Raw genomic sequence first — 27975 nt, 5'->3', positions numbered from 1 at the left:
CAGGGGATTGCCCTGGACACAGCATTTGGGGACAGTGGTGAATACAATTCCCTTTTTCCTCTGCCCGTCATCAGGAGGTTTGAAAGAAAAATCTTGGAGCCCTCAGGACTTCATCTCATTTTGTGGCAGTTCTGCTGCATTTCTACCACTCTGCCAACAGCCCCAGTCACACCCCAGCCCCCTCTGAGTTAAACCAGGCACCAAGGTGTGCCTACAGACCTTACTACCACCTTACTACCACCCTGCTCCTCCTGCAGCTCTGGGATTACCCTGGATCATCACCCACTGCTCGTTTTCTCAGCATGGGGGTGACAGCCACAGGCACCTTTGCAGCTCCAGGGTGGTGGGGAGGTGCCACTCAGGGCAGATTAACCAAGTAAATTAACAAAGCAAAGGCTAATTGATTGCAGGAAGTTCATCTCCATGACAGGGACAGAACTCCAAAACATCCTAACGCTCCATGACAACCGGGACAACTTTATCACCAGCTGTGGGTGGGTGAGTCCGGGATGCCCAGGTAGAGTGGCAGCCACTGCTGTGGCATCTGAGCACCCCACAAACAGGTCACTTGGTAATTTCTGTGTCTCCCTGCCTGGGAAACAACTCCCTGACAAAATGCAGCCCTCGGGAAGAGCCTCTCAGCAGGTCCCTCTCACCTCTCAGCCTTCCCACAGTAGAGGGTGGTTGGGGCAGTACTGCCTCATGGGGGTTACTGAGGAGGCAGCTCCAGGGTACTCTGACCTGCTGCCTTCAGCCCGGATTTCCACACCACTGGCATCTTACTTGGCATGCCTGGATCCTCATTTCCCAGCATGTTTAGTCTCAGTGGGTAAATCTCATTACACTGAACCAACACTGACCAGGGAGAGAATTTCCCCACCTGCAGATCCAGCACTGAGAGGCCTGTGGAGGTTCCTCTGAGTTACAGATCAATCCTGTCTGTGAGAGCCTGAAACACCAACTGAAACACCTCCATCATTTATTTGCCATGGTCTGTTTTCACAGGCCTCACTCAAGGGACAGAAATCCATGGCAAGGTCTTACCTCAACTCCTGGGGGTCTGTCGGCAGTGGGAACAGCCAGAGCAGTTCCCTGCCAGCATGGAGCTGTGCCAGGGCAGGCTCAGGTTGGATCTCAGGGCAAGGTTCTTCCCCCAGAGGGTGGTTGGCACTGAACAGGCTCCCCAGGGCAGTGGGCACAGCCCCAAGGCTGCCAGAGCTGCAGGAGGGTTTGGATGATCCTCTGGGGCACAGGGTGGGACTCTTGGGGATGGGGCTGTGCAGGGCCAGGAGTTGGACTGGATGATCCTCGTGGGTCCCTTCCTTGGGATATTCTATGACTCCAGTTCAGAATAAGGCATTTCAGTGGGGCAGAGAGCTGGGGGCTGTCCCAGAGTCCCAGGCAGGCCATGGAGCCCCCGGGAGCGGCAGGGAAGGCGCAGGGATCAGTATGAAAATAAAACTCTGTGGATTATAAATAGTACAAAAGGGAAGGAGGGGCTGGTACAGCCTGTCCCCTGTATTGGGTGCAGCCACCAGCACACACGAGTGAAGAGACTCAGGGCCTGCTCCTTCCCAGGAAAGGCAGAGCTCCCACAGGGAACGCCGTTCCACGCGAGCTGGAGCGCCAGGTGCTGAACCACGACATCCAGCCCCCTGAGCGCAGGGGATGCCGAGCAGGAGGCTGGGGATGGTGCCACGCCCGGCCAGGAGTCCCTCAGGAAGGGATCATGCCTTTGCTCCGCTTCCTGTCGGCCATGGCCCGCCGGTTGTGGTTGGCCCTGGTGCTCTTGTTGGCCTCCTTCTTCCTGCGCTCCTGCACCGTCTCCCGGTTCTGCCCGTGGCCCTTGGCGTTCCCAACAACGGCAGAGCTGTCGTGCTTGTACCTGCAGGACACAGGAAACAACATCATGGCACAGCCCACGGCACAGCTGGGGACACAATCCCACACCCCCAAAACACCCAGGGGGTGAGGAGTTCAGCCCTCGGGCCTTGGCTCATCCCAGGGATCCACAAGAGCCCAGGATCAGCATCAGCCACACAACAACTGTGCCCTTCGACACACTGAGCCCATCAACTGAAAACAGCCCTTAATCTGCCCCAAAACCCCTGCAGGAGCTGTTGGAACTCTGGAAGTTGTGCTTTCCAAGATCCTGCCCAGCAAAGGGTTCTGTTGCTTGTGATAAAGGGCCTGGAATGACAGGACACAGGGAATGGCTTCCCACTGCCAGAGGGCAGGGATAGATGGGATATTGGGATGGAATTGTTGGCTGTGAGGGTGGGGAGGCCCTGGCACAGGTTGCCCAGAGAAGCTGTGGCTGCCCCTGGAATTGTCCAAGGCCAAGTTGGAAAGGGCATGGAGCAACAAGATGAGCTTTAAGGTCCCTTTCCACCCAAACCACTCCACAGCTCCACGACAAGCCAACCCACTCAACGGGATAGAACCACCAGCAGTGAAGCAGAAGGCGGGTGGGGAAATTCACACCACGGTGGTGGTGACCCTGATGTAGAGGAATGTCAGGAGCAGCAACACCCTCAGCCATTGCAGTCAGCAGCAAAGCACCTCCCAGCTGCAGAGCCAGGGATTCATCCCCCCCTGAGGCTGATCCTTGCTCACCCCTTCCTGGCCAGGAACGCCTGGCGCCTGGCCTCGGCCCTCTCCCGCAGCACAGCCGGGTCCTGCACAAAGTGGTCCTGCAAAGAAGGGAGGGAAGAGGTCAGGAAACTCAGCAGCCCCCTGCAAATTCCTAGAGCAGGAGGGGATTCTGCTGGGAACAGTTAATGCTGGTCCATTATCCCTGCGGGAATCGGGACTCTGAACAAGGCCTGGCACAAGCGCTGGCTGAGGCCCCTCCACACACCCAGAGCCCCAGGGACCCTCAGAGGGCTCTGCTGGCACTGCCTGCCCGTGGGACAGAGCAGATTAAAGCTCTCCACGGAGCAAGTGTCACTGCCCCAGCCTGGTTATCCCGGGAAGCAGCTGAGCTGTCCGGGGGAGGTGTCACAGCCCGGCAGCTCCTCCTCTGCTGCTGCTGGAAGAGTCACTCCAAAATCTGCTCCCCATCACCCTGCAGGGAAGAAATAGGGTAAGTCAGGGTCACCTTCGTTCTTTCCTTTTCAGCTTCCTCCTCCTCCTCCTCTTCATCCTCTTCCTCCTCATCCTGTCCTTCCTCCTGTCCCTTAGGTCTCAAGACCTGAGGAATTGTGAATGGCCTGAGAACAAACACATAAACAGTCAGCAACAAACACAGTGCAGCCACCAGCACTTCCCTGAACCTTCCTGGTTTGCCTCACACCTTTAAATAATGAAACTCTACAAATTTCATGGACTTTTTCTGAAGAAAAGAAAAGAAAAAGGAAGGAAACTCATAGCTAATGACACAGTGCCAAGGGTAATTAATGAACACGTTCTTCACTGGGGAACGTTCACTATGAAGGTGTCACTGAAAATAATAATAGTTTAAAAAAAAAAAAAAGGGAGCAGGTCAGGGAAAACCTCAAAGCTCACAAGGAATTTCTCCAAGCAAACAACTGCTTCCTTTGGGAAAGGGGGCTTTAGGAATATCCTTTGTTAAGCTTTAGCTCCCCAGTCAGGAGCCCCCAAACCCAGACAGAAACATTAATGCTCAGCAAGTGTTGTGCTCCAAAGCCTCTAGGAGTGGTCAGGGGTTATCCATGGAGCCCGAATTTTATTCCTGTGCCCCTGTTTCACACGGGGAAATCCTTGCAGAAATCCAACAGGATTTATGAATCAGCCTGGACATGCAGAGTAAAGGCCTGGGGGTGAAGGCAGAATTTACCATATGCCTTTTATTCTTTAAAATATATTTATGTGTGTGTGTGTTTAAATTCTACTGGAATTCAGACCCACCATTCCACTGTCAAAGAAATAAATGTAAAACCAGAAAAGCCTTTGTTATTTCAAGCCCACAGATCCAGTTTTTAAGCAGAAACATCCACTAATTGTTCCTGGGGAGAGTGAGCATCTGAAACAGGGGAAAAGACCTGGGTGCCACACTAACAGGCAAACCACAAAAAGGATTTAAATGGAACCTTCACCACACTTTAGGAGGGAAGAAGAGGGACAAAGGAAGCCCAAAGCTCTATTTTGGTTTCAGGTTAAGAACAGTGACATCCTCCTAACACAGAATTCAAAAGGCTGCTTTCAGACAAGTGTTAAAGCAGCTTTTGAACCACGTGTTTTCTATCCCCAGCTCGCATTTCTAAACCAAATATTCTTCAGCCTCCACCCCAAACTAATCCTTTGCTTCCTAAAAGCTGATTGTCTGCAGCTGCCAGTCCTTTTGACAGTGCTGAGCAGCCCATGAGGGTCTGAATTCCACCTGTCAGCACTCTGAGATGTCACAGGGAAAAGTCCAGTTGTACAATTTCCCAAATTTTGAAGTTTTGCCTTGCTACCCAGCCATTTGATGTTGCCCAGCTACAATGACTATCCAAACTGGCCCATTTTACCCCTGTTGCAGGGGGGTTTCTATGGGCAGAAGTTTCACCACAGTGGCAAATTCTCCTTTTGGATTTGCTGCTGAGTTGAGGCAATGGCTGAGTGGAGGCCAGAGAACACCCTGGCACAGGCAAGACTCGGGAGAAGGGAGACCCAACTGTCACAGAGAAGGCAGCAGCAGCAGCCAAAGGGTGCTTTGAAGGGTGCTGTGAGGACACACGTGCTCGTGGAGGGACGGAACCAAAGGCTGCCCAGGTTTGTGGGATCCACACAAATCCACACAGTTCCCACCAAGCTCCCCTTCCCCACCCACCTCCTGCTGATCAGCTCATCATCCGAGTCAGCATCGTTGGCCCCCACTTGGTTGCCGTCGTAGGTGTCGTCGTACTCGTCCTCGTAGTCCCCGTAGGGCTGGGCCTGCCCCGGGCCCAGGGGCAGCTCCTCCACCACCACCCTGTACTGGCTGTACCTGTCCCTCTGCTCCTGCACCAGGCTCTTGTCGTTCACCAGGCTCCTGGTCGTGTCCTTCTCCCTCCTGCACCACAGCACAGAACAGGGACAGACAAAGGCAGGGTGTCACAACCTTCCCTGCAAGGTGGTTTTACCTCTTTTAGTGGAAGATGAAGCAGCACAAGTCTCTTCTCCAAGGCCACAGGAACTCCTTAAACCCCCCTGTTTCCCTGCTGACTTACAGAGTCATGGAATGAGCCATCCCATCCCACCCCCTGCCATGGGCAGGGACACCTTCCACCAGCCCAGGTTGCTCCAAGCCCCATCCAACCTGGCCTTGGACACTTCCAGGGATCCAGGGGCAGCCACAGCTTCTCTGGGCAACCTGGGCCAGGGCCTGCCCACCCTCCCAGGGAAGGATTCCTTCCCGATATCCCATCTACACCTACTCTGTCAGTTTGAACCCATTCCCATTTGTCTAGGCACTCCATGCTCCTGTAAATATTCCCTCTCCATCTTTCTTGTAGCTCCTTTCAGGTCCTGGAAGGCCACAATTAGGTCACCTTGGAGCCTTCTCTTCCCTAGACTAAACAACCCCAGTTCTCTCAGAGCTGCTCCATTCCTCCAATCAACCTCCTCTGGACTTGCTCCAACAGCTCCAGGTCCTTCCTGTACTGGGGGGCCCAAATCTGGAGGGAGTGGTCCCGGTGGGGTCATTTGTCTGAGGACTCTTTGGCCACTAAAACCATCCCCACCTGGCTTGGAACAAAGTCACCCTTAACCAGAAGCCTGGGGAGATCCCCCAGCAGATCAGGGCAGGAACTGGAGGCCACCACCACCCTTTGAGACAGACAGGAAGCTTTCCCAGGAGGCCAAATGCAATCCTACTCCAGCTGAAATGTGGCCAAGGAGCACCAGGAGAGCCACGAACCGTGAGTGAGGATGAGAGTCAACACAGCTAACGAGGCAAAGAGCAATCCAGTGACTGTGATTCAACCTCTCAGAGCACTGCAAGGACTTTGGGTTTTAAATTTAGAAGGCAAGTGAATTATAGTCATTTCAGAGAAGGGAAGAGCAGGAATCAGAGGTATTAAAGAGCAGGCTCTGAGTGTCTTGAGCTGCACAAGCATAAGCTCTGAGGTCCCGTTTTTCAGACCAGACAAGTACATATTTACAGAAGAACAACAAGGAATTCCAGCACTGTCCAGCACTCCCAGGACAACCTGCAGCCCTCAGAGTCCAGGAGGAACAGGCACCAGTGGATATAACCTGTCCAGGGCAGTGGCAGTGACTCAGGAGGGGACAGACTGAGGTGACACAGCTCCAGGCAGTGGGGGGGGTGATCCAAGCAGCCTGATTTCCATTCAGAATCTCCAAACAAAGGAAGTTTGCAGCTCCATGTGGTTCCCTCTCTCCCATGACTCACCGTTCCAGGCCTGCATTGAGCTGCACAATGCCCTGCCAAGCATGCAGTGAGTTCACACATCCCCAGGCTGGGATCCCTGGGATAACATCTCCCTGGGCATTCAGCACTGGGTAATTGCTTCCTGCCCAGCTGGTCTGGTGACTGCAGAGCTGTGTGAAATGGCACCAATCCCAGGAGAAACAGTGGGACAGCTCCTCTGGCCCCACTGGTGCTCAGGACACGCTCTGACTTAGGAGACAGACTCAGCTGAAACAACTAAGGCTGGACAGGCACAGACAAGTGGGATCCCTGTTCAGGATCAGCAGAGTCTGTGCTGGTACAGTCATCTCCTCAGGCTCCTTTCCCTCCTCACCCTGCCGGGGTTTCTCTTTCACAAGGACAGGCCCTGCCCCAAACTGCTCCCAGTGGCCAGTGCAGCAGCACCCAGCCTGCTCTGGCCCTTCCAGTGACAGCATGCTCAGCAACAGGCTGAACACGAGAGATTTGGTGAGCAAAAGGCATTAAGAAGGAGGAAAGAAAGAGAAAGAATTGAATATTGATACAATTCCAATCCAAAGCAGATCTCAAACTAAGCTTGGAGAGCCCTGATACTCCAACACTTGGATAAAACATCAGGCTTCTTGCTGGTGGAAGAAGCACTGAGGAAGGGGGATTTTTAGTGCTGAAAAGACACTCTTGGTATTTCTGGAGTGCTGAGTGTTAAATCCTGGAGAGCCAGGTACCACAGCTTATCCTTTGAGTTACACGTGGTCAGCTTTGGGTGGAGGGAGTACAGTGCTCATCACAGCTGGTTACATCCACATTTCAAACCACTCAGACCAGAAACAACGTGTCTGGGGTCCTGCAGAGAGTTCTCAGCATAAAAACTGTTCTGAAATGGAAGACACAGCCTGAGGGAGGCCAAAAGACACCAGAAGAGCAGCAGTGAGTGGGCAAACCCCAGAGGTCCCTTAACTACAGCAGGAGAGATGAGAACTTCTCAAGGAGTGATGGTGCCACTGCAGAGAGGGCTCAGCCTCCCACACAGCTGGAGGGCAGTGCTGTGGGAGCAGGGCCCCCCAGCCCAGCCCAGGGATCATTCACAGCTCCCAGAGCTCTCCAAGTGATCTGCAGAGGGAGCTCCGAGCAGGTTATTCCAGCCCCTGTGTGCTCTGTGCTGAACCCGGGGCTCTGGGGCCTTGTCCTGCTGCTGCAGCAGCTGCCCAGCTGTGCAAGGCTTTGGGAGACAGGGAGGACCCAGCCCAGGCTTTGAAAGACAGGAGGACCCAGCTCACCTGTGGAAGGCTTTGGGAGACAGGGATAAACCAACACAGCTGTGCACAGGGCACCTGCCTGCACTGGTAACACCAGCGGGAGAAAGGTGAGGTCTGGGAATTGTCACCTATGGCACATGTCAAAAGGCTTGGCCAGAGAGAACAGAAATGCCTTTCCTGCCCAGCCAAACCAGGATCAGCACAGTGGCACTGCCCTGAGAAGCTGGATTTGGGACAAAAGTGGTTTTCTCCTGAGAGGTTGGTGCAGCTTTGCAACCCAAACCTTAACTGGGAGCTCTCGTGGTCATGGGGCTCAAACTCCAGCCAGATTTTTAGTTGTTTTGTGTGTAAATACATCCCAGAGAGATCACACTTGGCTGGTTACAGATAGTGTCGAGAGTGTAGTGGAAGGTGGAACAAGATGGGCTTTGAGGTCCTTTCCAACCCAAACCATTCTGGGATTCTGTGATATGACCAAAAAGAATCTGAAACAAGGGAACCATCTTCCAGAGGCAGAGCTGACATCAAGGGGAGCCAGCACCTAAATCTGCATGGAGTGTGGCACAACACACCAAACTGGGCAGAGAACAAAGTAAAAACTGGTGGGGTTTTATAGAAATCCCTGCCCATTGCAGAGAGACTGGACTGAGTGACCTTTGAAGGTCCTTTCCAACCCAAACTATTCCATGACTCCAAACGCCCTTGTGCAGGGAGCTCACGGCAGCAGGAGCAACACAAGGTGTCTGAGGCACTCAGTGTTATCAGATTTTGAAGTAGATGGATATTGAAGCTTCTCTTGGCTCTAAACCAGATCATTATTTATTCTCAGCTCTGAGTCACAATCCCAGGCTCAGGGATGGTCCTTTTCAAGGTTTTGTTGTTCAGCACAAGTTCAACATTAAGCCGAAGGAGCAAGAGCCTGCCATTACAAATGAGCTTGGCAGAGCCACCTCCAGCAGCAGACACAGCAAAGCCAATTAGGAAAAGCACCACCTGAAACCAACCCCCTCCCTCATATTTCACTTTCCTTTCCCAGACAGACAGGTGGGAAACAGTTTTGATAGAGCCTCACCCCCTGCCAACACACTGCTGCAGGTGGTTTGTGGGAGATATAAATGTGCAGCTTCACAGGTATTTATTCCCCCTGACAGGCAGAGTTAATGAGCAGGGACAGGACACTCACCTCTTGCCTTTCTGTATCCGAGATACATCCACCGAGTCCCTGCTGAAAACATCAAACTCATCATTCTGGAAAACATTACAGCGAGAGGTGACCAGGGGAGTGGGGTCTGGCTTCAGCTGTCTGTTAGGAAAAACAAGGGGACAGAGGACAAAAACAAAGGTGAAGCGAGGACGACCAAATCCTCTCCTCCCTAAGCCCCTGGTTTCTCCTTTGCCAGTCCCAAAGTCATCCAGAGCCCACCAAGACCCTCCCCGTGGCTCTGGGCCACCCCTTCACCTCACAGCTCTACTCTGAGCTCCAAGGCAGCTTCCAAACCTTCCCTTGTGGGGAAACTAAAGCAACTCCCAGAAAGCCAAAAGGAAACTCTCCTGCTCCTTTCAGAGCCAGTCAAAGCCTGCAGCACCACGGAATATTCAACAGACTGCCTGCTCTCCACACTGACTCAGTAGAGACAAACACTAAGTATGATGAATTACATGCTGGAAAAATATTCCAATAATTTGCTGCTGCTGATTGCAAGGTATTTATCTCCCTGTGGTTCCTTCTTGAATCTTTCTTACGGCTCCAGGTTTACGTTTGTTCAACTTATGAGACAAAAGGCTGTTCTTTGCCATTGATTTTGGTGTGCAGTGAGCTCAGCTGGGCAGCTGCAAACGCTGCTGTGCTCACCTATAAATCAGCAGGGATCAGAATTGGACATTTCCTATTGAACCAACGGCTTTGTTTCAAGATGAAAAAGGCAGAGGGGGGAAAAAAAATCCAGCTCTATCTCATTTAACTGCTGGCTTTGCAGAAAAAACAACCCTTCCTTAAGCCCACCCAGCACCAGTTGTGCCAAAGTCAGCAGATCTGACTCGGGAGCACCAAGACTGTTGAAAAACTAGGATTTTTTGCCATAGTTTTTCTGATAAAGATGCTTCCCTTTAACGCAACAGCGAGACAGTCTGCCCACTCCTCCATGAAATGTGAACAAACAGCACATTCACATCCTGACACCCCGTCAGGAACTGCTGGTGCAGCACAAAAACACACTCACAGCTGCAGGCAGACTCCAGCAACTCAATCCTGCCACCAGCTCTAAACCCCTCATACAACACAGGCAAGCAGGACGAGCCTGGCAAGTCTGTCAGAGGACACATAAAAATGGGTCTGAATTCCCATGTCCAACCTCTGTCTGGTCCAGCTTCCCTCACAGACCAGCAGCCTGTTAGATAACCACATCTGACCCCACAGGGTGAACTGCAGCTGAATGAGCCCCTCTGAAGATGCCCTTTCCTGCAGGACACCTGGGATTTCCATACCTACGAACCCAAACTCTGCAGCTAAATGACTTTTGAAGGCAACACGTTCTGTTGCCCAGCCCAGTGTCCCAGGGATGGAATTTTAATGGTGCTCATTTGAGCATTTCACGTACGAGGCATTTTGTCCCTGTCACAAATCACAGCCCAGAACCTGCCCCACTCAAACACTGAGCAGAGAACGTTCTACTCCTTGGCAGGCGACAAGGAGAAGCTCTCAGTGCAGTTATACAGCCCAAAAATACACACCTGCACCCTCTCAGAGCTCTGCAAGTGCTGAGCCCTCAGTGAGAACAGTGGTAAATCCTGAACAACCAACCATGGGTTGGGCCACACCTTTGCATCCTTCGGTCCAGCTTGTCCAAGTGAGGCACCAGCTTATCTTCTAGGATGTTGTTGATCACCTGCTCTGTGCTGTATCCATACTCCTCCAGGCAGGCCAGAATGAACCCCTCCCCGAGGTCAGGCAGCAGGTCCTTCACTTGGGAGATGAGGGAGTCCAGCTCCACACCGGACACGCGGGCGACGGGCGCGGCTGCTGCCCCAGCGCACTGCGGGTACCAAACTGGGGGTTACTGGGCAGGGACAGCAGCTGAGGGCAGGCAGGAGAGCAAAGAAACAAAGGGAGAGCAGCAGTCTGGGCTATCAGAGCTTTAAACACAAAGAAGGCCAAGGCTGGAGTCAAAAGAAGAGAAATCAGCTGTTTGGATCTGAACACACAACGGCTTTTGTCAGTCCCCAAGCCAGCAAGGACGCTCTGGAGAATCCCTTCCTCAGAGCTGTGCATTTCAAAATATGCACATGAACTGCAGGGGTGAGGCACAGTATTTGAATAATCCCCAGCAAGGGAAAGCCCAAGCCACGGGAGTTCCAAGCAATTTGCTGAGAGATAAAGCAGGATTCAGGTGTGGATTCCATTCTCATTTCCCAAGGCATGTAGGGCTACTCTGATATCCAGGGAGGGTCAGAAATGACAGTAAATCTCATGTTGTCACCCAAAACCGAGCAAACCAAGCCTGTCCCCACAAAGAATGAAGGGCAGGCAGAGCAGAGCCCTGCCCCACCCCCAAGCTGTACCCACCTCATCCTCCAGGGCACAGGCAGCCCCTGCATCCTCCCCGTCCTCAGCACAGCTCTCCACTGTTGCTGATGCTCCATCAGATGCTGCTGGTGCTGCTGGATCTTTAACAGCTTGTCCTTTTCTCCTGTCCACCCCTTCCCAGGCACTTTCCACTGCCTGGAGGATATAGGCTGTCCTGGTCTCGTCTCTGAGAGCAGAGTTAAGGACATTCCTGGATGTGCCTGTTCACGCTGGAGTAACTGTGCTGGTCAGTGACTCCCAAGCCTGTCCCTCCATCAACACCCATGGAATGACTGGGGCTGGGAGGGACCTTAAAGCTCATCCCATCCCACCCCCTGCCACAGTTGCTCAGAACTGGCCTTGGACACTTCCAGGGATGGAGCAGCTTCTCTGGGAAACAACTGCCCCTCCTCTCCCCTTTTTTTTCTTAAGGGAAAACTTTCCAGCACCCACTGCAGCTTAACCACAGGTAGCAACAGAGGAAATATCCCTGGTGTGAAGGAATCCAACCCCCAAGGTGGGAGCAGAGGATACAGTGTGGAGGATGCCTGCTGGAGCAGACTGACATCGTCCTCAACGGGAAACAGCTCATCATAGTCACGGAGAAATCTGAAAACGCAAGTTTAATCAGCTGAACTCGATTAATTACCACTCCCACCCCTGCTGTGCCTCCCTGACTGCCTCAGCGCTCAGGTAGGAACGCACAGAACCTCTCACCCAGTCCTGGATTCCTGCCAGGCCTGATTCTGCTCCCACTACACTGCAGCAACACTCCCCCCAGGCCCTCCGAGCCAGCTGGAACACCCTTCAGAGTGAGGGGCTGTTAACCCAGCGCTGCATGACAGGGAAATGTGGTTTATGGTGTGAACGTGCTCAGAATGCCAGCACAGCCAGGAGGACGAGATGGAATTCCCAGTTCTGCCACTTGTTTTGCATGTCCAGCATCAGTGTTTAACATCCTTCTGGCGTGGTCACCCCAGCTGAAAGCACAGGTCACTAATAACAGCCTCACTTGTCAAGGGAGCTAATGGCTAAATTGCTACTCTCCTCTTGGAGAGCCTGGATTAAAGAGAGTGAAGAATAACATTCCTCAGTGTCATGCGGCATCACCTTTACCAGGAGGTCTGGCGCTGCAGGCTGAAACCCTCTCACTGCAGCTCTCCCAGCTACTTGGAATGATTTCTAACTCCCCAAAGCCTCATAACGCTGTCTCAGGCAATCCTGGGGTAAGGAATGGGAGAGGAAGGAGGTACCTCCCCCTCAGGCTCCTTCCCAGCCAGACTCACCTCCTCTCCTGAAGCACTGAGGTGAAGATCTGTAGAAACTCCTCAATAAATGGCTGAATATTCTCACAGCTGCAGGAAACACAGCAGGGTGAACACTCAGAGCTAAGGCTGCCCCACTGCACAAGCTCCACGTTCTGCCTCACCGGCCAAACGAGTCACACTCACACACCAAGGCAAAACCCCAGTTAAAAACAAATTCCAGGCCACTTTTTGGCTTTCACGGGAGCAAAGGGTCAAATGGAAACAAGTCCCTCTTATGACTTCAGCAAACACTTCAGGCAGCTACACCTAAAGCTGTATCCCAGTCAGAATTACAGGACAGGCTTTACAAATAGTTTGATGCCTCAGACTTGCAGTGAGCAGACAAGGGTGTGTAGTGCCTTTGTAATTGTGCCTTTATTACATGCCTTGGCATTACACCAGCGAGCCTCCCAGGAAGTGTGTGCTCCCCTGTGCCCAGCAAACTCCCACTGCACCCCTGGCCACAGTGCCCAAACCTCCCCAGTTCCACTCCCTGCCATGGGCAGGGACACCTCCCACCAGCCCAGGCTGCTCCAGCCTAGCCTTGGACACTTCCAGGGATCCAGGGGCAGCCACAGCTTCTCTGGACAACCTGTGCCAGGGCCTGCCCACCCTCCCAGGGAAGGATTCCTTCCCAGTATCCCATCTAACCCTGCCCTCCTTGAGCTTAGAGCCATTCCCCTTAATTCCTCTGAAGTATTTGTAGTCCTCACAGCTGAGGGGTCTGAACATGTTACTCTGGTTTGTTGATACTCTCAGTATTCCAGTGGGTACTGAAAGCCAATCCCAGGGAAGCAGGGGAAATGTAAGGCTGCTGCTGCTCCTTGAAGGATTGGATTTACAGCACAGACAGACTGAGGGATAAAGTCCAGGTCACAGAGGAAGTGCAGGAAGCAAATCCAATCCCATAAGGAATCGTGGTGTGATTCCTGGGGGTGTCCCGTGCAGGGCCAGGAGTTGGCCTCAGTGGGTCACTTCCAGCTCAGGATATTCTGTGATTCCATGAATTCCACAAAGAAACTGCTCATCTTGGGCAGTTCCACTGCTATCAAAGCAGGGGAAACATCCAAGCAGAGCAAGAGTCCCAGAGCCCAGAAACCTCCACCAGCTTCAGCAGCACAGGTGAAGAGAGGCCAGCCCAAGGGAGCACTGGCCTGGCAGTTGGGATCCAGGTTCTTGGCTCTGTCCCCAGTGTACAATTTGGGGTCATTTCATTTCTTTTCTCTGCTTTAAAATTGGGATAGTTTATACTTGCCTTCCTTTTGAGATTACTCAGGGCTATCAGTTCACAATTTTCCCAACAGGAGTGGGGAAGAACTAGATAAAGGCAGAACTAGATAAATATCCAGGTTTAAAATGAGTGTTTTCAGTGATCTCTAACTCTGCACCACTTCTGTGGGGTCTCAGCCAAGGTGTCTACACTCACAATTAGAATTTGCATAAACTGAGGTTGGAAAGCTCCTTGGCCCACAGCTCACCACAGAGATTCTGGACCAAACAGCTTCATCTGGAACATTCCTGATACACAGGACAAGAGAATTCTGATCTCAGCCAAGTCTTTGGCTGCAGCCCCGAGACAAACAGCAGTATCTGCTCATTTTCTCCAATAAACTTGTAAATGAGTTCTCCCCCCCCAGCAATCAAATACCTGGCGAGGAGCACAGAGCCAAGTGCCAGTACCTGCTCTCCAAGATGGGCTGCAGACAGACTTGGTTTATCAGGATGTGAAAAGCTTCTATCATCTTCTTCCTGGAATGCGAAATCCTCCTCCACAAATCAGCAAAAACGCTTCAGAGAGAGCAAAAGACACTGTTGGTGGCAGCACAAGAACCTGTAACACACCTGCATGCCAGAGTTAACCTTCTAAAAGAGGGATTTCATTAGCAGAATCATTTCCTGGCTGCAAAGACCAGAGACTGGAGCCAGTTCACAGCCATTAAGGAAAATCCACGCTCTAAACAAAGCTCCTCTCAACCCCCAGCTGTCCTGACAGCTCCACACAGGATACCCCCAGAGTACCAGCACAGCCTGTGCCTTCTCATGAGACCCAGCTGTACACAGACATATCATCCCTGTTCTCACACTTGGTTACAATCTGAATGCACCTCCCATCAAATTCCTCCTTACACAGCACTCAAAGAAACGATTAGTCACCCCACTGCCCAGGAAAATGTGGAATTACAAGTGTCATCTCTTCAGAGCTCTTCGAGGCAGCATAAAAAGGGACAGAAAGACTCCCCAGGGGTGGGTAAAGCAGCATGAAGTGAATTTTTAACTCAGCCCTGGGAAGCCTCTCTGAAAAGCCAAGGCCAACCCTTGCAGTCATTCTCACCTGTTATCCTCATAACGCCTCTTCTTGATTGCAGATTCCAGCTCAGGAATTGCCAGTTCATAAAAGGAAGCTAACCTGTGGAAAGGGGGAACAAACCAGTAACTAACTGTCAGCTGAGGTTCCAAAAACCATTTACCAAAAGACAAATCAAGTGGCTGGTTTCATTAAACCCTCCTCAGCAGCAGTACTCCTTAGCATCACCCATTTTGTTATTTTTTCCCCCAAAACACAGGAATATACACGAGAAAGAGCAGCACTGGAAGGAAATCACACTCAGGAAACCACTGAGGTGCCTTTGAAGAGGTAGGAAAGAAATGCATTTGAAAAGCACCCTAGTACTTATCAGAACCATCTGCCCAACCCCAAAACATCCCCAACACAGACACAGAACCACAGGATTGCTCAGGCTGGAAATGCCCTCTGAGACCATCGAGTCCAACCATCCCCCAGCACTGCCAAGGCCACCACTGACCCTGTCCCCAAGTGCCACATCCACAGGGCTTTTAAATCCCCCAGGGATGGGGACTCCACCCCTGCCCTGGGCAGCTGTGCCAGGGCTGGACAGACCTTTCCATGAAGGAATTATCCCTGATATCCAACCTGACCCTCTCCTGGTACAGCTGGAGACCGTTCCCTCTCCTCCTGTCCCTGTTCCATGGGAGCAGAGCCCAATCCCCCCCGGCTCCCCCCTCCTGTCAGGGAGTTGCAGAGCCAGAAGGTCCCCCCTGAGCCTCCTTTTCTCCAGGCTGAGCCCCCCCAGCTCCCTCAGCCGCTCCTGCTGCTCCAGCCCCTTCCCAGCTCCGTTCCCTTCCCTGCACACGCTCCAGCCCCTCAGTGTCGTGAGGGGCCCAAAACTTAACCCAGTTTGAGTCCACCCTGAAACACCCCCTCCAACATCCTCCTGGCCCTCGTGCTCTGTGCCAAGCACTGCACAAGAAGTGGGACATGATTTCCAACCAAGCTTCACTGGCCTTGCTGTTCAGCTCTGCTCCAGGTGGGCATTCAGCTGAAGGTGTCCCTCATCCCAAGAGGATGTTCCAGTGGGATGGGGCAGGGAGGAACCAGAGCAAGTTTGGCTCAGTTTCCGTTCCAAGCAGCGCACACAGACCCTTCCCTTCAGGGACAGGGCACCAAGAGACCTGGAGAGGTGCCCTCCCAGATCACAGCCAGCACTGCTGCACCAGCAGGGAGATGGTAACGCTTCCCAGCACTCTGCAGGAAGGGCTGGCTGGACTCCACCAGGAACATTCTGTCCACATCCCTCATTAAGAGCCAAGCATGCTAAATGAGTGTCCTTGAGGCAAATGTAGCAGAGCTGGTCGATACTTTTTCGTGGGGGAGAGGACTCAGCAAGTGCCAGCAGATTGGCTGAGCTCAGAGGTCCCAGAGGACACAGATCAGTCTTTCCTCTGCACATTCCCAAGTCCCAGCCATTTGGCCATACTGAGGATGAAAATGTTGTCTCACTGTACAGAGATGGAGACTCTGCACATCTCTGACATCAACAGGAGAATGAAAAGCCAAAGGTTTCCCCTCTGAGTGCCCAGGCATGGAAGCAGTGCTGTTTGCCAGCCCAAAGAGCCACCAGCAGCCCAGCATCCTGCTCTCCTTCCAAAATCCAACTTGGACACCAGACCCGAGGAGGACAGAGAGCAGGTCACTCAGCCTGTGCCCCCTAAAGGCTTCAGAGCTCTGCAACTCGACTGCAAGCAAAAGTGAGATGCAAACCTGTGTTTGCTCACACTGAGCAAACAAACCAGGGGAAATAAGGACAGTAAATTAACACTTCCCTCAGTCCTAAACAATGGGTGGTGAAGGCAAGACCCTACAAGGTGACGTGGGGGCTTAAACCACCTGGAGCACTGTGGGAAGGTGCCACTCAAGGAGCTGCAGCCTCTGTGGGGATAGGCTGTGCTGTCTGGACCTGGGGCCCATCCTGACTCATCCCCACTGTGCTCTAGAGCTGCCCAGGGAATCAGTGCCAGCCCTGCTGTGACAGGGCTGCTGCCTTGTCACCCTCTCCCAGGCACTCAGCTTTTGCCTGACCTCAGTAACACTCTCTACCATAAGACTTGGGCGTAATATCAAACAAACCCACTTGTTTTCAGCCCTATGAAACACTTCCTGCTTCCCTTGCTTGGATCCTCCAGCAGGAAGATCTTTACGTCCATAACTCGTCCCTCTGCACCCTTTGCAGAGCACACCAAGCGCTGTCCTGCTGGGTTTCGAAGCCGTCGTGGATGCCTGGCCCCAGGATCCCTCACAGTGCTGAAGGTGAATGCACAACAGCAAATGTAGACATCCTTACCCACTTATTTATTCTGCTGCATTCCTGTCTGTATGTAAAACCCAGCAGCCCCTGCATTAAATCTGTCTTTTTTTAACGAGGGAGGGACTGGGACAGGACACAGCAGCACATTCAGTGTTTTCACTCTGCCCGCAGAGCAGGACTTACCTGTAACAAAACTCGTGCTTTTGGAAGGTCTGGCAAGCCAAGGGGAACACATCAAGAAAGGCCCAGAGTGTTGTGCAGGTGTCACATAAATACAGCACGATGTCCTTCAGCTCCTGAGGGGGAAAGAACAATTGCTGAGGGAAGAGCCAGGCAAGTTCTCCCAGGAACACCAACAGGGATGCTGCATGTTCAGGCCAGCCCTTTTCCTGACTGCAGAGTCTAAACTATAAACTTGTTAAAGGGTCTGGGAGCAGAGAAAACATCTCTCCTTCAGCCTCCTAGACTCCTTCAAACTCCTAAACCCTTCAAAGATCCCTAATGCAATCCCATCTGCTTGCTTTCATTAAAGATCCTGTGAAATTACAGGGATTCTCATCAGATCCTGTTCTGGACAGTGGCTTTGTCCTCAAAATACCCTCCACACATGGAACCCTTCTCCATATAGCTGGAAGCACTGCATGGGAAACAGAGACACAGGAATCAAAGGGGTGATTTCAGCAGCCTGGTCCAGTGCAAGGTGCTTTTCCAGGGCAGCTGAAACAACCCCCCACACACACAAACTGAATGACTAAGATTTTGCAGACCACTCTCACTGACAGGGGCCCGTCCTTGTACAGCCCCCAGCACCCAAAACCCCTCTGAATTAACTACAGCTAAAGTACACTGTGGTTAAACACACATTCCTGAAGGAAAAAAACCCAGCTCTGACCCCTGCCAGGGTGAGGGGGACACTTCTGTCAGACATTCTGCTCCATCATTTATGAGCCAGTTAAGCAGAAAGGGTTCCAAAGTTTCAAACCCCCCCATCCTTTCCCAGGGATGTGGGTGACATGGACACGGGCAAAGCAACCAGCTCAGGGTGGGAAGGTTTGATCACCACGTCCCGTGACAGTGAAACAGCGACGGGGAACCACGTGCTGTGTGAGCCACCAGTTTTGGGGAACAGGATCTGGGAATCAAACAGAATTTGGGAACAGGTCTCCCTGTTGAGGCTGCAGGAGCACAGGGGCACAGCCCAGGCAGGGGTAGCCCTACCTGCAGGGGCATGTTCCCCGCAGTCACACTGACTTTCTCTTCCAACTTCTGGGGCTCAGCAGAGGCTCCTTCACACCGCAAACCACACTTGTGCAAGATGTTGTTAAACACCTAAACCAAGAGAACAGGGCAGTGTTAACACAAACAAGGCACGCTTTCCCCTGGGAACAGTCACTGCCCATCCCAAATGCAGCTTGGGACTGTTTCTGTGATCCCTCCTCTTTGTGAGCTATTCCCAAAGCCCCCCTGCCCTCCTCCCTGAGGCTGGCAGGGCAGATTTTGGGGTTCTTGGTGATAAACAGAGGTTCTGGGGAGGAGCTGCCAGCTGCAATGGTTACCAAAACCTCCCTTCTGCAAACTGTTCTGATATGGCAGAGCACAAAAGGCAAATGAAATCTCTGCTGCCCTCCCCAGTAATTCATTTGGAGGTTTGGTCTTGTTTCCCACGATATTTTTAAAGTGTGGTATCCCCTCTGAGATTTACCTCTAACAGTTTCTTAACACATGGAAAAAAAAGAACAGTGTGGGTTTCCAAAAAGTCAAGCGACATCATAGGTGTCTTGGGGTAAATGATACAGAATTGTGGAATCATGGAATAGTTTGAGTGGGAAGGCACCTCAAAAATCATGTGGTTCTGCTCCCTGCTGTGGGCAGGGACACCTTCCACCAGCCCAGGTTGCTCCAAGCCATGTCCAACCTGGCCTTGGACACTTCCAGGGATTCAGGGGCAGCCACAGCTTCTCTGGGCAACCTGGGTCAGGGCCTCTCCACCCTCACACCCAGGAATTCCTTCCCAGTATCCCATCTCTCCCTGCCCTCTGGCAGTGGGAAGCTATTCCTGTCAGCTTTTGCACGGCCACAGAGCATCCCTTGCACCAGATCCTCCCTTACTCCTGAACCTGTAGTGCTATCCCCATCCCTCTCCACTGTGTCCAACTACCTCTCATGGTTTCTATTGATTGAAGTTTAATTCTTCCCCTGAACTGCCCAGTGAAAACTCCTTGAGATTCACTGCAGGGAAGGCCAGAAGCTGAGGGAAAGTGATGGGAGAGTCACCCAGTAATGGTTTTAGACAAAGGCTCAAAACCTCCCTGAGACACATTAACATAAACCAGGGAAACGGAGCAATAGCAAAATCAAGGGAGGGGCAGGTTGGATCTCAGGGCAAGGTTCTTCCCCCAGAGGGTGGTTGGCACTGAACAGGCTCCCCAGGGCAGTGGGCACAGCCCCAAGGCTGCCAGAGCTGCAGGAGGGTTTGGACAACGCTCTGAGGGACAGGGTGGGATTGTTGGGGTGTCTGTGCAGGGCCAGGGGTTGGACTGGATGATCCTTGGGTGTCCCTTCCCACTCAGAGTATTCCAGGATTCTGTGAACTGCCTGCCTGCCTACAATTGTTCCCTTCCACTCTCCAAGCCTGGCCACAGTTCCAGAGGAAATCCCAGCAGGAAAGCAGTACCTGGAGGACAGTGGGCAGAGTCTCATCCAGGTCACCAAAGTAACTTGGCTGCTGAGTGAAGATATTTTCTGAAAAGGGAAAGGAGACCATTTCCATCAGGTCAGGCACTGACACCAACCAGCAAATTGACACCAGGAAGTTGTACCTGGGACACTGGACCTGGGACATTACTGACACCCCCAGACACAGCCCATGGCCACACAGGACATGGGTCCAGCTCAATCTCCAGCCCAAGCACAGGCCCTGCTCCCAAAGAGCTGCTCCATCAGCTCCCAGTGCCACTGGAGATGCAGCAGTGGGAATATGCTCCTGAGAGCAGAGCACACGAGGTGCCAGGTGATTCACGCTCCAGGGGCTGGATCGATGAATAATGCAAATACTATCACTGAACGTCCCCAGTTCCTTTATTTGACAACTGGAGTTGACTTTTAATTACTGATAACAGTTCAGCACACACTGGAAAATGTGCTGCAGAATATTTCTTAAAGGTAATGAGGCTTTAGTAACACCTGCTATTACATTACTAGGGCTCCATTATCTTTACAAAATACTCCACTGAGTAATGCCGTGCCATAAATCCTCACTAAGCACTGAGGCTCCTATTTTCCTGGGAATTACTGCTCAGACAATGAAAATTAAGAGTTCTCCAGCAAGGACAGAGCTTGGGCAAGAGTTATGAGTCGAGTTTCAGCAAAATTTAAACCCTGAGAAGAACCTGAAGTTTATGAAGGTGTGAATTACACCCCAGAACTGCTCGTGCCATCATTGTCACAACATAATGAAATAACCAGGTGGGCAAATCCTTGGCCACCTGTGTGCAGAATTATTGTGTGCCACTCCAGAGCATAATTCAAAGGAGGTTTCATACACTCAGGTCTTCTTTGGAATATTTTAAACCCCAGATAATCTAAGCTTCACATCTCAAAGAGATCCATCTATCTTGTCAAGCCTTTCTTCCCACCTCTGAGGCTCAAGAGAGGAATTTAGAGTAGAAGTTACTGAAAAAAAAAAAAAAAAAAGGATAAGGGGATTAAAAATGCAAAGGTTTATCTCAGCTTTTCTGGCTGGAAATCTGCCTGCATCACATGAGCTCTAACACTTGTCTTGTTAGTGAGCTTGGAAATGAGACAAAAATAGCTACCAAAGAAAGGGGAAAGTTTCATCCCATGAGCTTCATTCAAAGTGGGCGAGTGTTTGCTAAGAAGAGCTCACTTAATCCAAGCCTGGATACTCTTCCAGCTGTGCTCAGGTGATCTTAAAGATCACAGGCAGTTCCCTCGTGAAGGGAGCTCAGGATAAACACAGAAGTTAAGTCAATGTGCTCCATCTTCATCCCTCAGGTTCTGGCACCCTCGGCTGAGCCGTTCCTTGCTGTCCCTGCCACCCAGGCACGCAGAGAAACCCAGGGAGAAGCACAGCTTGAGCAACACTCTGAAGTGTCTGTGGTTTGGAGGCACTGAATACATCAATATCTGCTTTGAAGACTGGAGTCCTCCCCCTGCACAGAGCAGTGGTTGCCTCACGCTGAGCGTTTCGCTTGGCTCCCAGCTCTGGGAACAGAAGCACTCACAGGAGCAGTTGGACTGTGCCCCATCTCCCAACCTCCTCTCTCTTTGCCCAGGAGCTGTTTGCTCCTTCCCATCCCTTCCAGGATTTCTCAGAGCCCCCACATTCTGCTCACAATGGCATGGAAAGGACTGAGCCTTGGTTCGAGCCTAAGAGCAAGAGCCCAGCTCGGGGCAGCAAGGCATGACATGACATTTCCTTGGCATAAATGAAGTGCACAGGAATAAAGAAAAGCACGGTCTGATCTAGAAATGATACATTCTGGTTGCTGCTGAACAATTAATTTTCAGAGTATAAAACCCCACTTGTCATTCAAGTAAGGAAAAGCGTAAGTGCAACAAGTTGTTCCTTGGCTTTAACTGACCAATCATCTTCTGGAGCAGGAGGCCATTTCCTTTCCCAAAAAGCACACAGAGGTCCAGAATCTTAGGGATGTCAAACAGGAAGTTGTTGTAAATGATTTCTCCAAAGACAGAGGGAGTGATAAAATGATCCTACAAAATAAAAAAAAAAACAACACAGAATTTAAAGGATAATCCACACCTTGCTCTGAGGTAACTCCAGCACTACAATGACACCTGTAAAAACCTCTGCTTGAAACAGCTCCTGTGGAGACATCCACTCCCACATTCCCAGCTGCCTGCCACTGCCACTGATTTCTTCACCATGAAGTGAATCAATCCACCCAAAAGTTACACCAGAAATGCCCCTGCAGTTCATGAGTCCCCAGCCTGGGGACAAACAGCTGAGCTGGCACAGAACAGCTCAGGAGCAGCAATGAGTGACCAGGCACAGGCACAGCCTCACTGGCACTCACAGAACACACCCAGGTCACAGCCTGAGGTTTTTGGACCCTGAAAGAGCAGAATTTGAGCACCAGAGATCACAGGATCAGCAACAAGCTCGAAGAAAGGCCCAGGAGCTGCAGCTCTGTACCCTGACTGCTGAACACTGTGCCAAAAACTCGTCACACTGAGGGAATTTCTTCCAAAATTCTAGATGAAAGAAAGGTCTGACGCTGAGAAACAAACATCTGAAACGGGATTTTGGATTTCCAGAAGCCCAATTTGCCCCTGAGAGAGAATGTTTTCAGTTCTGGTGAAAGGCAGGGCACATTCTCCCTGCTGAAGCAGAGGGACAGGTCCAGTTTCCAGAACTCCTGTGAGACAACAGACCATTCATTCCCCTCAGATCACTCAGCTATAAAATGGTTTCAGATGCTTGCCTGCCTCTTGGAGAGGTGAGATTTAATCAGACCCTGGAATGAAAGACCCCACAGAGGTGTTGAGTGCCTCTGCTGAAGTGGTGCCAGTGGCTGGATCCAGCATTCCCTCTACCTGCTCCTGTCCCAGTCCTCCAGCTCCCACCACGAGCCCTTTCCTAAATAATGTATCCCCACATAACACATCCTGGAGCAATGAGGAGATCAGGGGAGTAGTTGCTGAAACACAAGGTGCCTCATCCGTCCTGCCCGAAGGCCTGGAGAAAATTCCACAGCTCCTGATGGGAGCTGCACTCACACCATTAGTGTTGAGTATGTCTTTAATGATAGAATCATGGAATGGTTTGGGTGGGAAGGGACCTTAAAGCTCATCCCATCCCATCCCCTGCCATGGGCAGGGACACCTTCTACCAGTCCAGGTTGCTCCAAGCCCCATCCAACCTGGCCTTGGACACTTCCAGGGATCCAGGGGCAGCCACAGCTTCTCTGGGCAACCTGGGCCAGGGCCTCCTCATCCTCACAGCCAGGAATTCCTTCCCAGTCTCCCATCTATCCCTGCCCTCTGGCAGTGGGAAGCCATTCCCTGTGTCCTGTCCCTCCATCCCTTGTCTCCAGTCCCTCTCCAGCTCTCCTGGAGCATTTTTAGGCCCTGCAAGGGGCTCTCAGGTCTCCCTGGAGCCTTCTCTTCTCCAGGCCAAATGCCTGATGATGCCAAGAAAACAGGAACTCAGAGTAATTTCACTGTGTGTCCAAAACTTGGGAAGGTTCAGGACAGACAGGTATGGGCACAGATGATGTGACACCCAGGGAGTGAACACGCAGGAACCTGTTCCATGTGGCCACACCGAGGCCAACTCGATGCTTCTCCTCTTACCACGACCTATCCCACCACCACACATGGATAACTACCACTCAGGAAGGAGATCCAGGCAATCAGCTAAGGAATCACTGCACAGTTTAGACACTTCAGCTCTGAGTGTTGCCACCTTCACACGGAAAATCAGACCGATAAAAACGCCACCGGCCACGCGAGGACGAAACAGGATTCCTTTCTCTGATTCCCTTTTTCCCCAAGCTACACAGCCCTGGGAGGCAAAGCAGCATTCACCTTGGACTCCTTGTGGGTGGACATCCTGAGGAAGGTGAGGAAGACGCTGCGATGGAGGGATTTCTGCACGTCTTCCACCTCTGGCTGGCAATGCCACACCCCATCGAACCTGCGGGGGGCACGGCACAGGTAGGAGTCCAAACACTTCTGCAGGGTCTCATCAAAGATCACCTGGCACAAGGAGAGACAAGGGAATCTCACACGTTCGTAGGTTGAGCTCACGAGCAGCTCAGTTAAGTTTAAAAACAATCCAAAAAAAACACTTTAAAAAGTGCTAAAAGGATTCCCATCAAATACAAGCAAACCCTTAAAATCCACGATGGAAAATCCACGGGGAAATACTTTCTTTGCACTCCAAGGCGCAGTAATTGAAATGAAGGCGCTTTCCAAGTGACACAACGAGCACAACCAAATCTCTATGGAAACGATTTCAAGCTCAAGGCTTTTACAACAGGCACCTTCACGTTCATGCTTTGCCTTCAGCGTCCACCAAACAACGATTACCTGGCACCAAAATTTGTCATGAGGCAACGCCAGAAGCCAGTTGAGGTCATCTGCAATGAACTTGGCTCGCTCCAGGAACTCCTCCAGCAGAGCAGGGTCCCTGATGGCAGGAGGGGGTTTGTACAGCACAAACGACCGATCTGCCTTGACTTCTGGGTGCTGCAGAAAGCAAAGACACGGAATTAAATCCCCAGAGCAGGCCACGGGAACACCCAGTTACCACCTGCACTGCTCGGGGAATCCCAGGAAACACAAAGCTACATTTTAATGCAGTTTGAGGTCATGGAATCATGGAATAGTGTGGCTGGGGAGGGACCTTAAAGCCCATCCAGTTCCACCTTCCACTAGCCCAGGTTGCTCCAAGCCCTGTCCAACCCAGCCTTGGACACTTCCAGGGATCCAGGGGCAGCCACAGCTTCTCTGGGCAACCTGTGCCAGGGCCTCCCCACCCTCACAGGGAAGGATTTCTCCCCAGTATCTGACCTAAGTCTTTCAGTTTGAGCCCATTACTCCTTGTGCCATCCCCACAGTTCCTGATGACAGGAACATTCAGTTCCCTGGTGACTTCCCATTTTTTAACCCTTCAAGGCAGTGGGGTTTGTATCTTGATTTACCAGCAGTATTTCCAGACCTTGATAATTTGTCTTGTTGCTCCCTGCTTTCTATTAACCAAAGCCTTGCAGAGCAATCCTCCCACACCTTCAGAACAAGCAGCAGGAGCTTAATGTCAAGCCTTTGAACTCTCTCTTTTTCCTCTGAACTGGTTCTTGCACAATATTTCATGAACTCAAACTGACACAACCACCAAATACAGAAAGAAACACTTTCCTTCCCAGGGTTACTGAGCAGGCTTTGCCCAGATCCTCCCATCTTAGAAGGACAATTACAGCGAGCAGCAGCTCCAAGCTCTGCCTCATCCCACGGGTGTGCTCAGGGTGGAGCAGCACCCATGGTCCCACTCCTGCAACACCCCCAGAAGGTTCTCTTCAGGCCTTATTTCTGGGAGAAATGGGTTACTGTGGGTTTAATGTTTTGATTTCATCCACCTGAAGGCAGAGGGTGGGAGATCATGAGTGGACTGATCCCAGAGCTGCAGCCCAGAGCTAAACTTGAGGCAGGGCTTTCAAAACCTCCTCGAGCATCTCTATTGCAGCAGAGGTCACATCACCAATCAGCTAACAATTCTGTCCCTCAAAAGAGCAGATCTGGGAAAACACAGTTTACCACAGGTGTTGAACAGAGTAAGTTTGGGTTTTGTGTTTTGTTTTGTTTGGTTGGTTTTTATGGTGGGTAAATGAAATTTCAGTTATCTGATTGCATTTAAAAAAAAAAAAAAAGATTTATTTAACAGACAAGCTGAGCAAATTTCATCCTACCCGAGACCAAGGGGTGGTTTTGCCGGAGTCTCAACACAAGGCAATTATTTATTCAAGTCCTTGTTTGCCTTTCAGGAAAAGCAGAGCTCACCAGTGCTGGTAAAGTTCTCAGCTTCCCTGTCTTGGGATCCCTTTCTGTCAGCTGGAGCTCATCCAGAGGCAGTGCTGGCATCCTGAGGGCTTGGTCCTGTCCCCAGCAAACAAAAGCAGCACAGGAGGCACAAGGTCAGTCAGGTAAAAGCACAACAAAAGAAGCTGCAGCCTGGCTCTAACACACACACACACACCCCCGTGGCTGGAAACAGAGTTCTGCAAAGCAATTTACACCCAGCAATTGATAGCCCACCAAAAGGCCAAGTCCTGAGGGAACACCCAGGACTCCTGAGGGAATCCCAGGAGAAACCTGGTGCTGTACTTTCATCCCTGTTCCTTACTGGGAGAGCACAGGGACCTTCCAGGACAACAAGAAGCATTTGGGGACACGGCTCAATATGGAAACTGCAGATTTAAATGTGGGTGCTGGAGGAACTCTCTGCCTTTGCAGCTTCTTTTAACACTTGCAGTCCATCTCCTGACAGCACAACCTGCAGAGGGAATCCAAACACAGCCTGCATGGGCTGTTCAAAGAGTATTTTTGGTGTTTGTGAGGCAGAGTCACTCAGCACTCACCCAGACAAGGCACCCAGGCTGAGCCTACACACAGCATTCCCTGCCCCTGCCAATTCCCACGTGCTCCCAAACCCGTGGCTTCATCTCCCACAGCCTTTGAGGGCTCAGAAATGTTTCAACTGGATTTTCAGAAATTAGCTGGAAGTCAAATATTAGAGTAACTCAAGAGAAGGTATGTTAAAAAAGTTCAGACATAACCTGCAACTTTCATATTTTGTGTTTAGTTTCTTGTGGGGGGGGGTTAGAACTGAGTTCTGCAAAATGATACTAAAAAGTTCTGCTCTTGTTAAGGCCTAAGGTCACACATCTCATATTGACAATTAATGCAGCCACACTGATTGGGCAGAATATCAATTAAAACAAGAGAAGGGTCCATACAGCTCAACAGTTGATTCAGGATCATGGTCACAGTTTAGACACTGAGTGAGAGAGGGACACTTTTCATTCCAATTTTTTTAAGATACAAATTTTCTTTGGGGAAAAACAACACCAAAACTTTTCAGCAGAATAAGCCGAGCTGGTTTTCAGTTCTGGTCATGTATTTAATTTGGCACTTGACTTTCCTAGAGTCATTCCGAGAACTGCACGTAGAAGGGTGTGTTTGCAACAAGGAAAAACATGCCAAGTGTCTCATTGCCAGCCTGCCAGGCATCCAAATGTCCAGTCCAAGTCAAAAACATCTTGGAAGAGACAGACCCCTGGCCAAAAGCTTATTAAGCTGGAGAACAGAAGAAACCTGAGTATGAAATATCCTCAACACAGAGAACCATTCCTGATCACCCTCATAAAGCTGTTCCCCACTCAAGAACTCTGGTCTGAACTATAAGCCCACGATTACTCCGCTGTGCCCTGTGATTTCAGGCACAGTGGAAAAGCCAAACAGCCCTGACAAAGAACACAGTGAACCCAACTTTTGCCAGGGACACTTATGCTCCCAGTGCCAGAGGCGTTCTTCTCTGTCCTGCACTCCCTCAAGGTGCACAGACGTGGGGACACCCAGGGTGAGGTGACACCGCTGGGGCTGCAGGAGCCACTGTGGCACAGCTGGCAGAGGGCACTGCTGGGGCTCGTCATGGATTCATGGAGTGGTTTGGGTGCAAAGGGACCTTAAAGCCCATTTTGTTTCACCCCGTGCCTGGACAGGGACACCTCCCACTGTCCAAGGTTGCTCCAACCTGGCCTTGGACACTTCCAAGGATCCAGGGGCAGCCACAGCTTCTCTGGGAAACCTGGGCCAGGACCTCACCACCCTCACGGCCAACAATTTCTTCCCAATCTCCCATCTATCCCTGCCCTCTGGCAGTGGGAAGCCATTCCCTGTGTCCTGTCCCTCCATGCCTTGTCCCCAGTCCCTCTCCAGCTCTCCTGGAGCCCCTTTAGGCCCTGCAAGGGGCTCTCAGGTCTCCCTGGAGCCTTCTCTCCTCCAGGTGAACCCCCCCAGCTCTCCCATGTCCCAGACACCGCCAGTTCACCCCAGCCCTGCCGCCCCCGCCGTCCTGGGCCATGTCCCTCTGTCCCGGGCCCTGTCGCGCCGGGCCCTGTCCCGCGTGCCCGGACAGTGCCACCAACCCCCGCCGTACCCGCCACAGCCGCCCGAGCCCGGCACCGGCACGCGGGTCCAGCAGTGTCCCTGTCCCGGCACCGGCACACGGGACATCCCAGCCCCGGTCCCTGTCCCAGCCCCGGTACCGGCACACGGGTCCCGCAGTGTCCCAGTCCCTCGGTGTCCCGGTACCGGCACTGTTCCCGTGGCGCTTCCGCGGCCGAGCGGCTCTTCCGGCAGCGGGCGGAAC

At 51.8% G+C, this 27975-nt stretch overlaps 2 protein-coding genes across 4 annotated transcripts in view; one reads left to right on the top strand and one right to left on the bottom strand.

Annotated features, from left to right (window-relative positions):
- The window catches only part of MTMR3 (myotubularin related protein 3), a 137071-nt gene that overhangs the window by 23431 nt on the left and 85665 nt on the right, over positions 1–27975 (top strand). The window lies entirely within an intron of this gene.
- On the bottom strand, positions 305–27975 carry ASCC2 (activating signal cointegrator 1 complex subunit 2). 3 transcript variants are annotated; one of them, XM_050318260.1, is made up of 19 exons: positions 27763–27944; positions 25605–25700; positions 24138–24296; positions 23634–23804; positions 21668–21797; positions 19738–19805; positions 18282–18392; positions 17247–17359; positions 14792–14866; positions 14140–14247; positions 12439–12507; positions 11687–11761; positions 11153–11339; positions 10408–10622; positions 8774–8893; positions 4775–4996; positions 3101–3212; positions 2617–2693; positions 305–1885 (listed from the first exon to the last, which is right to left on the bottom strand). In XM_050318260.1, the coding sequence occupies exons 2-19, from the start codon at positions 25683–25685 to the stop codon at positions 1717–1719; spliced, it is 2262 nt and encodes a 753-aa protein (XP_050174217.1). In that variant the 5' UTR covers positions 25686–25700; positions 27763–27944; the 3' UTR covers positions 305–1716. The 3 variants fall into 3 exon arrangements, with proteins under 3 accessions (XP_050174217.1, XP_050174215.1, XP_050174214.1); XM_050318257.1 differs by having other exon boundaries at positions 306–1885; positions 27872–27975; XM_050318258.1 differs by lacking the exon at positions 27763–27944 and having other exon boundaries at positions 23634–23742.

Source organism: Myiozetetes cayanensis, unplaced genomic scaffold (genome assembly GCF_022539395.1).
Source record: "Myiozetetes cayanensis isolate MyiCay16 unplaced genomic scaffold, myiCay2020 scf21, whole genome shotgun sequence".
Lineage (NCBI taxonomy): Eukaryota > Metazoa > Chordata > Aves > Passeriformes > Tyrannidae > Myiozetetes > Myiozetetes cayanensis.
This window is presented reverse-complemented; position numbering and strand designations above follow the sequence as displayed.

Bases quoted from the DNA above. Each gene is read 5' to 3' on its own strand.
- ASCC2 (XM_050318257.1), bottom strand. From the start codon at position 25,685: ATGCCAGCACTGCCTCTGGATGAGCTCCAGCTGACAGAAAGGGATCCC. The intron at 24,297-25,604 runs GTGAGCTCTGCT...TGCTTTCTGCAG, and splicing joins TGAGAACTTTACCAGCACTG to CACCCAGAAGTCAAGGCAGA. The intron at 11,340-11,686 runs GTATCCTCTGCT...CTCTGCTCTCAG, and splicing joins CAGCAGGCATCCTCCACACT to AGACGAGACCAGGACAGCCT.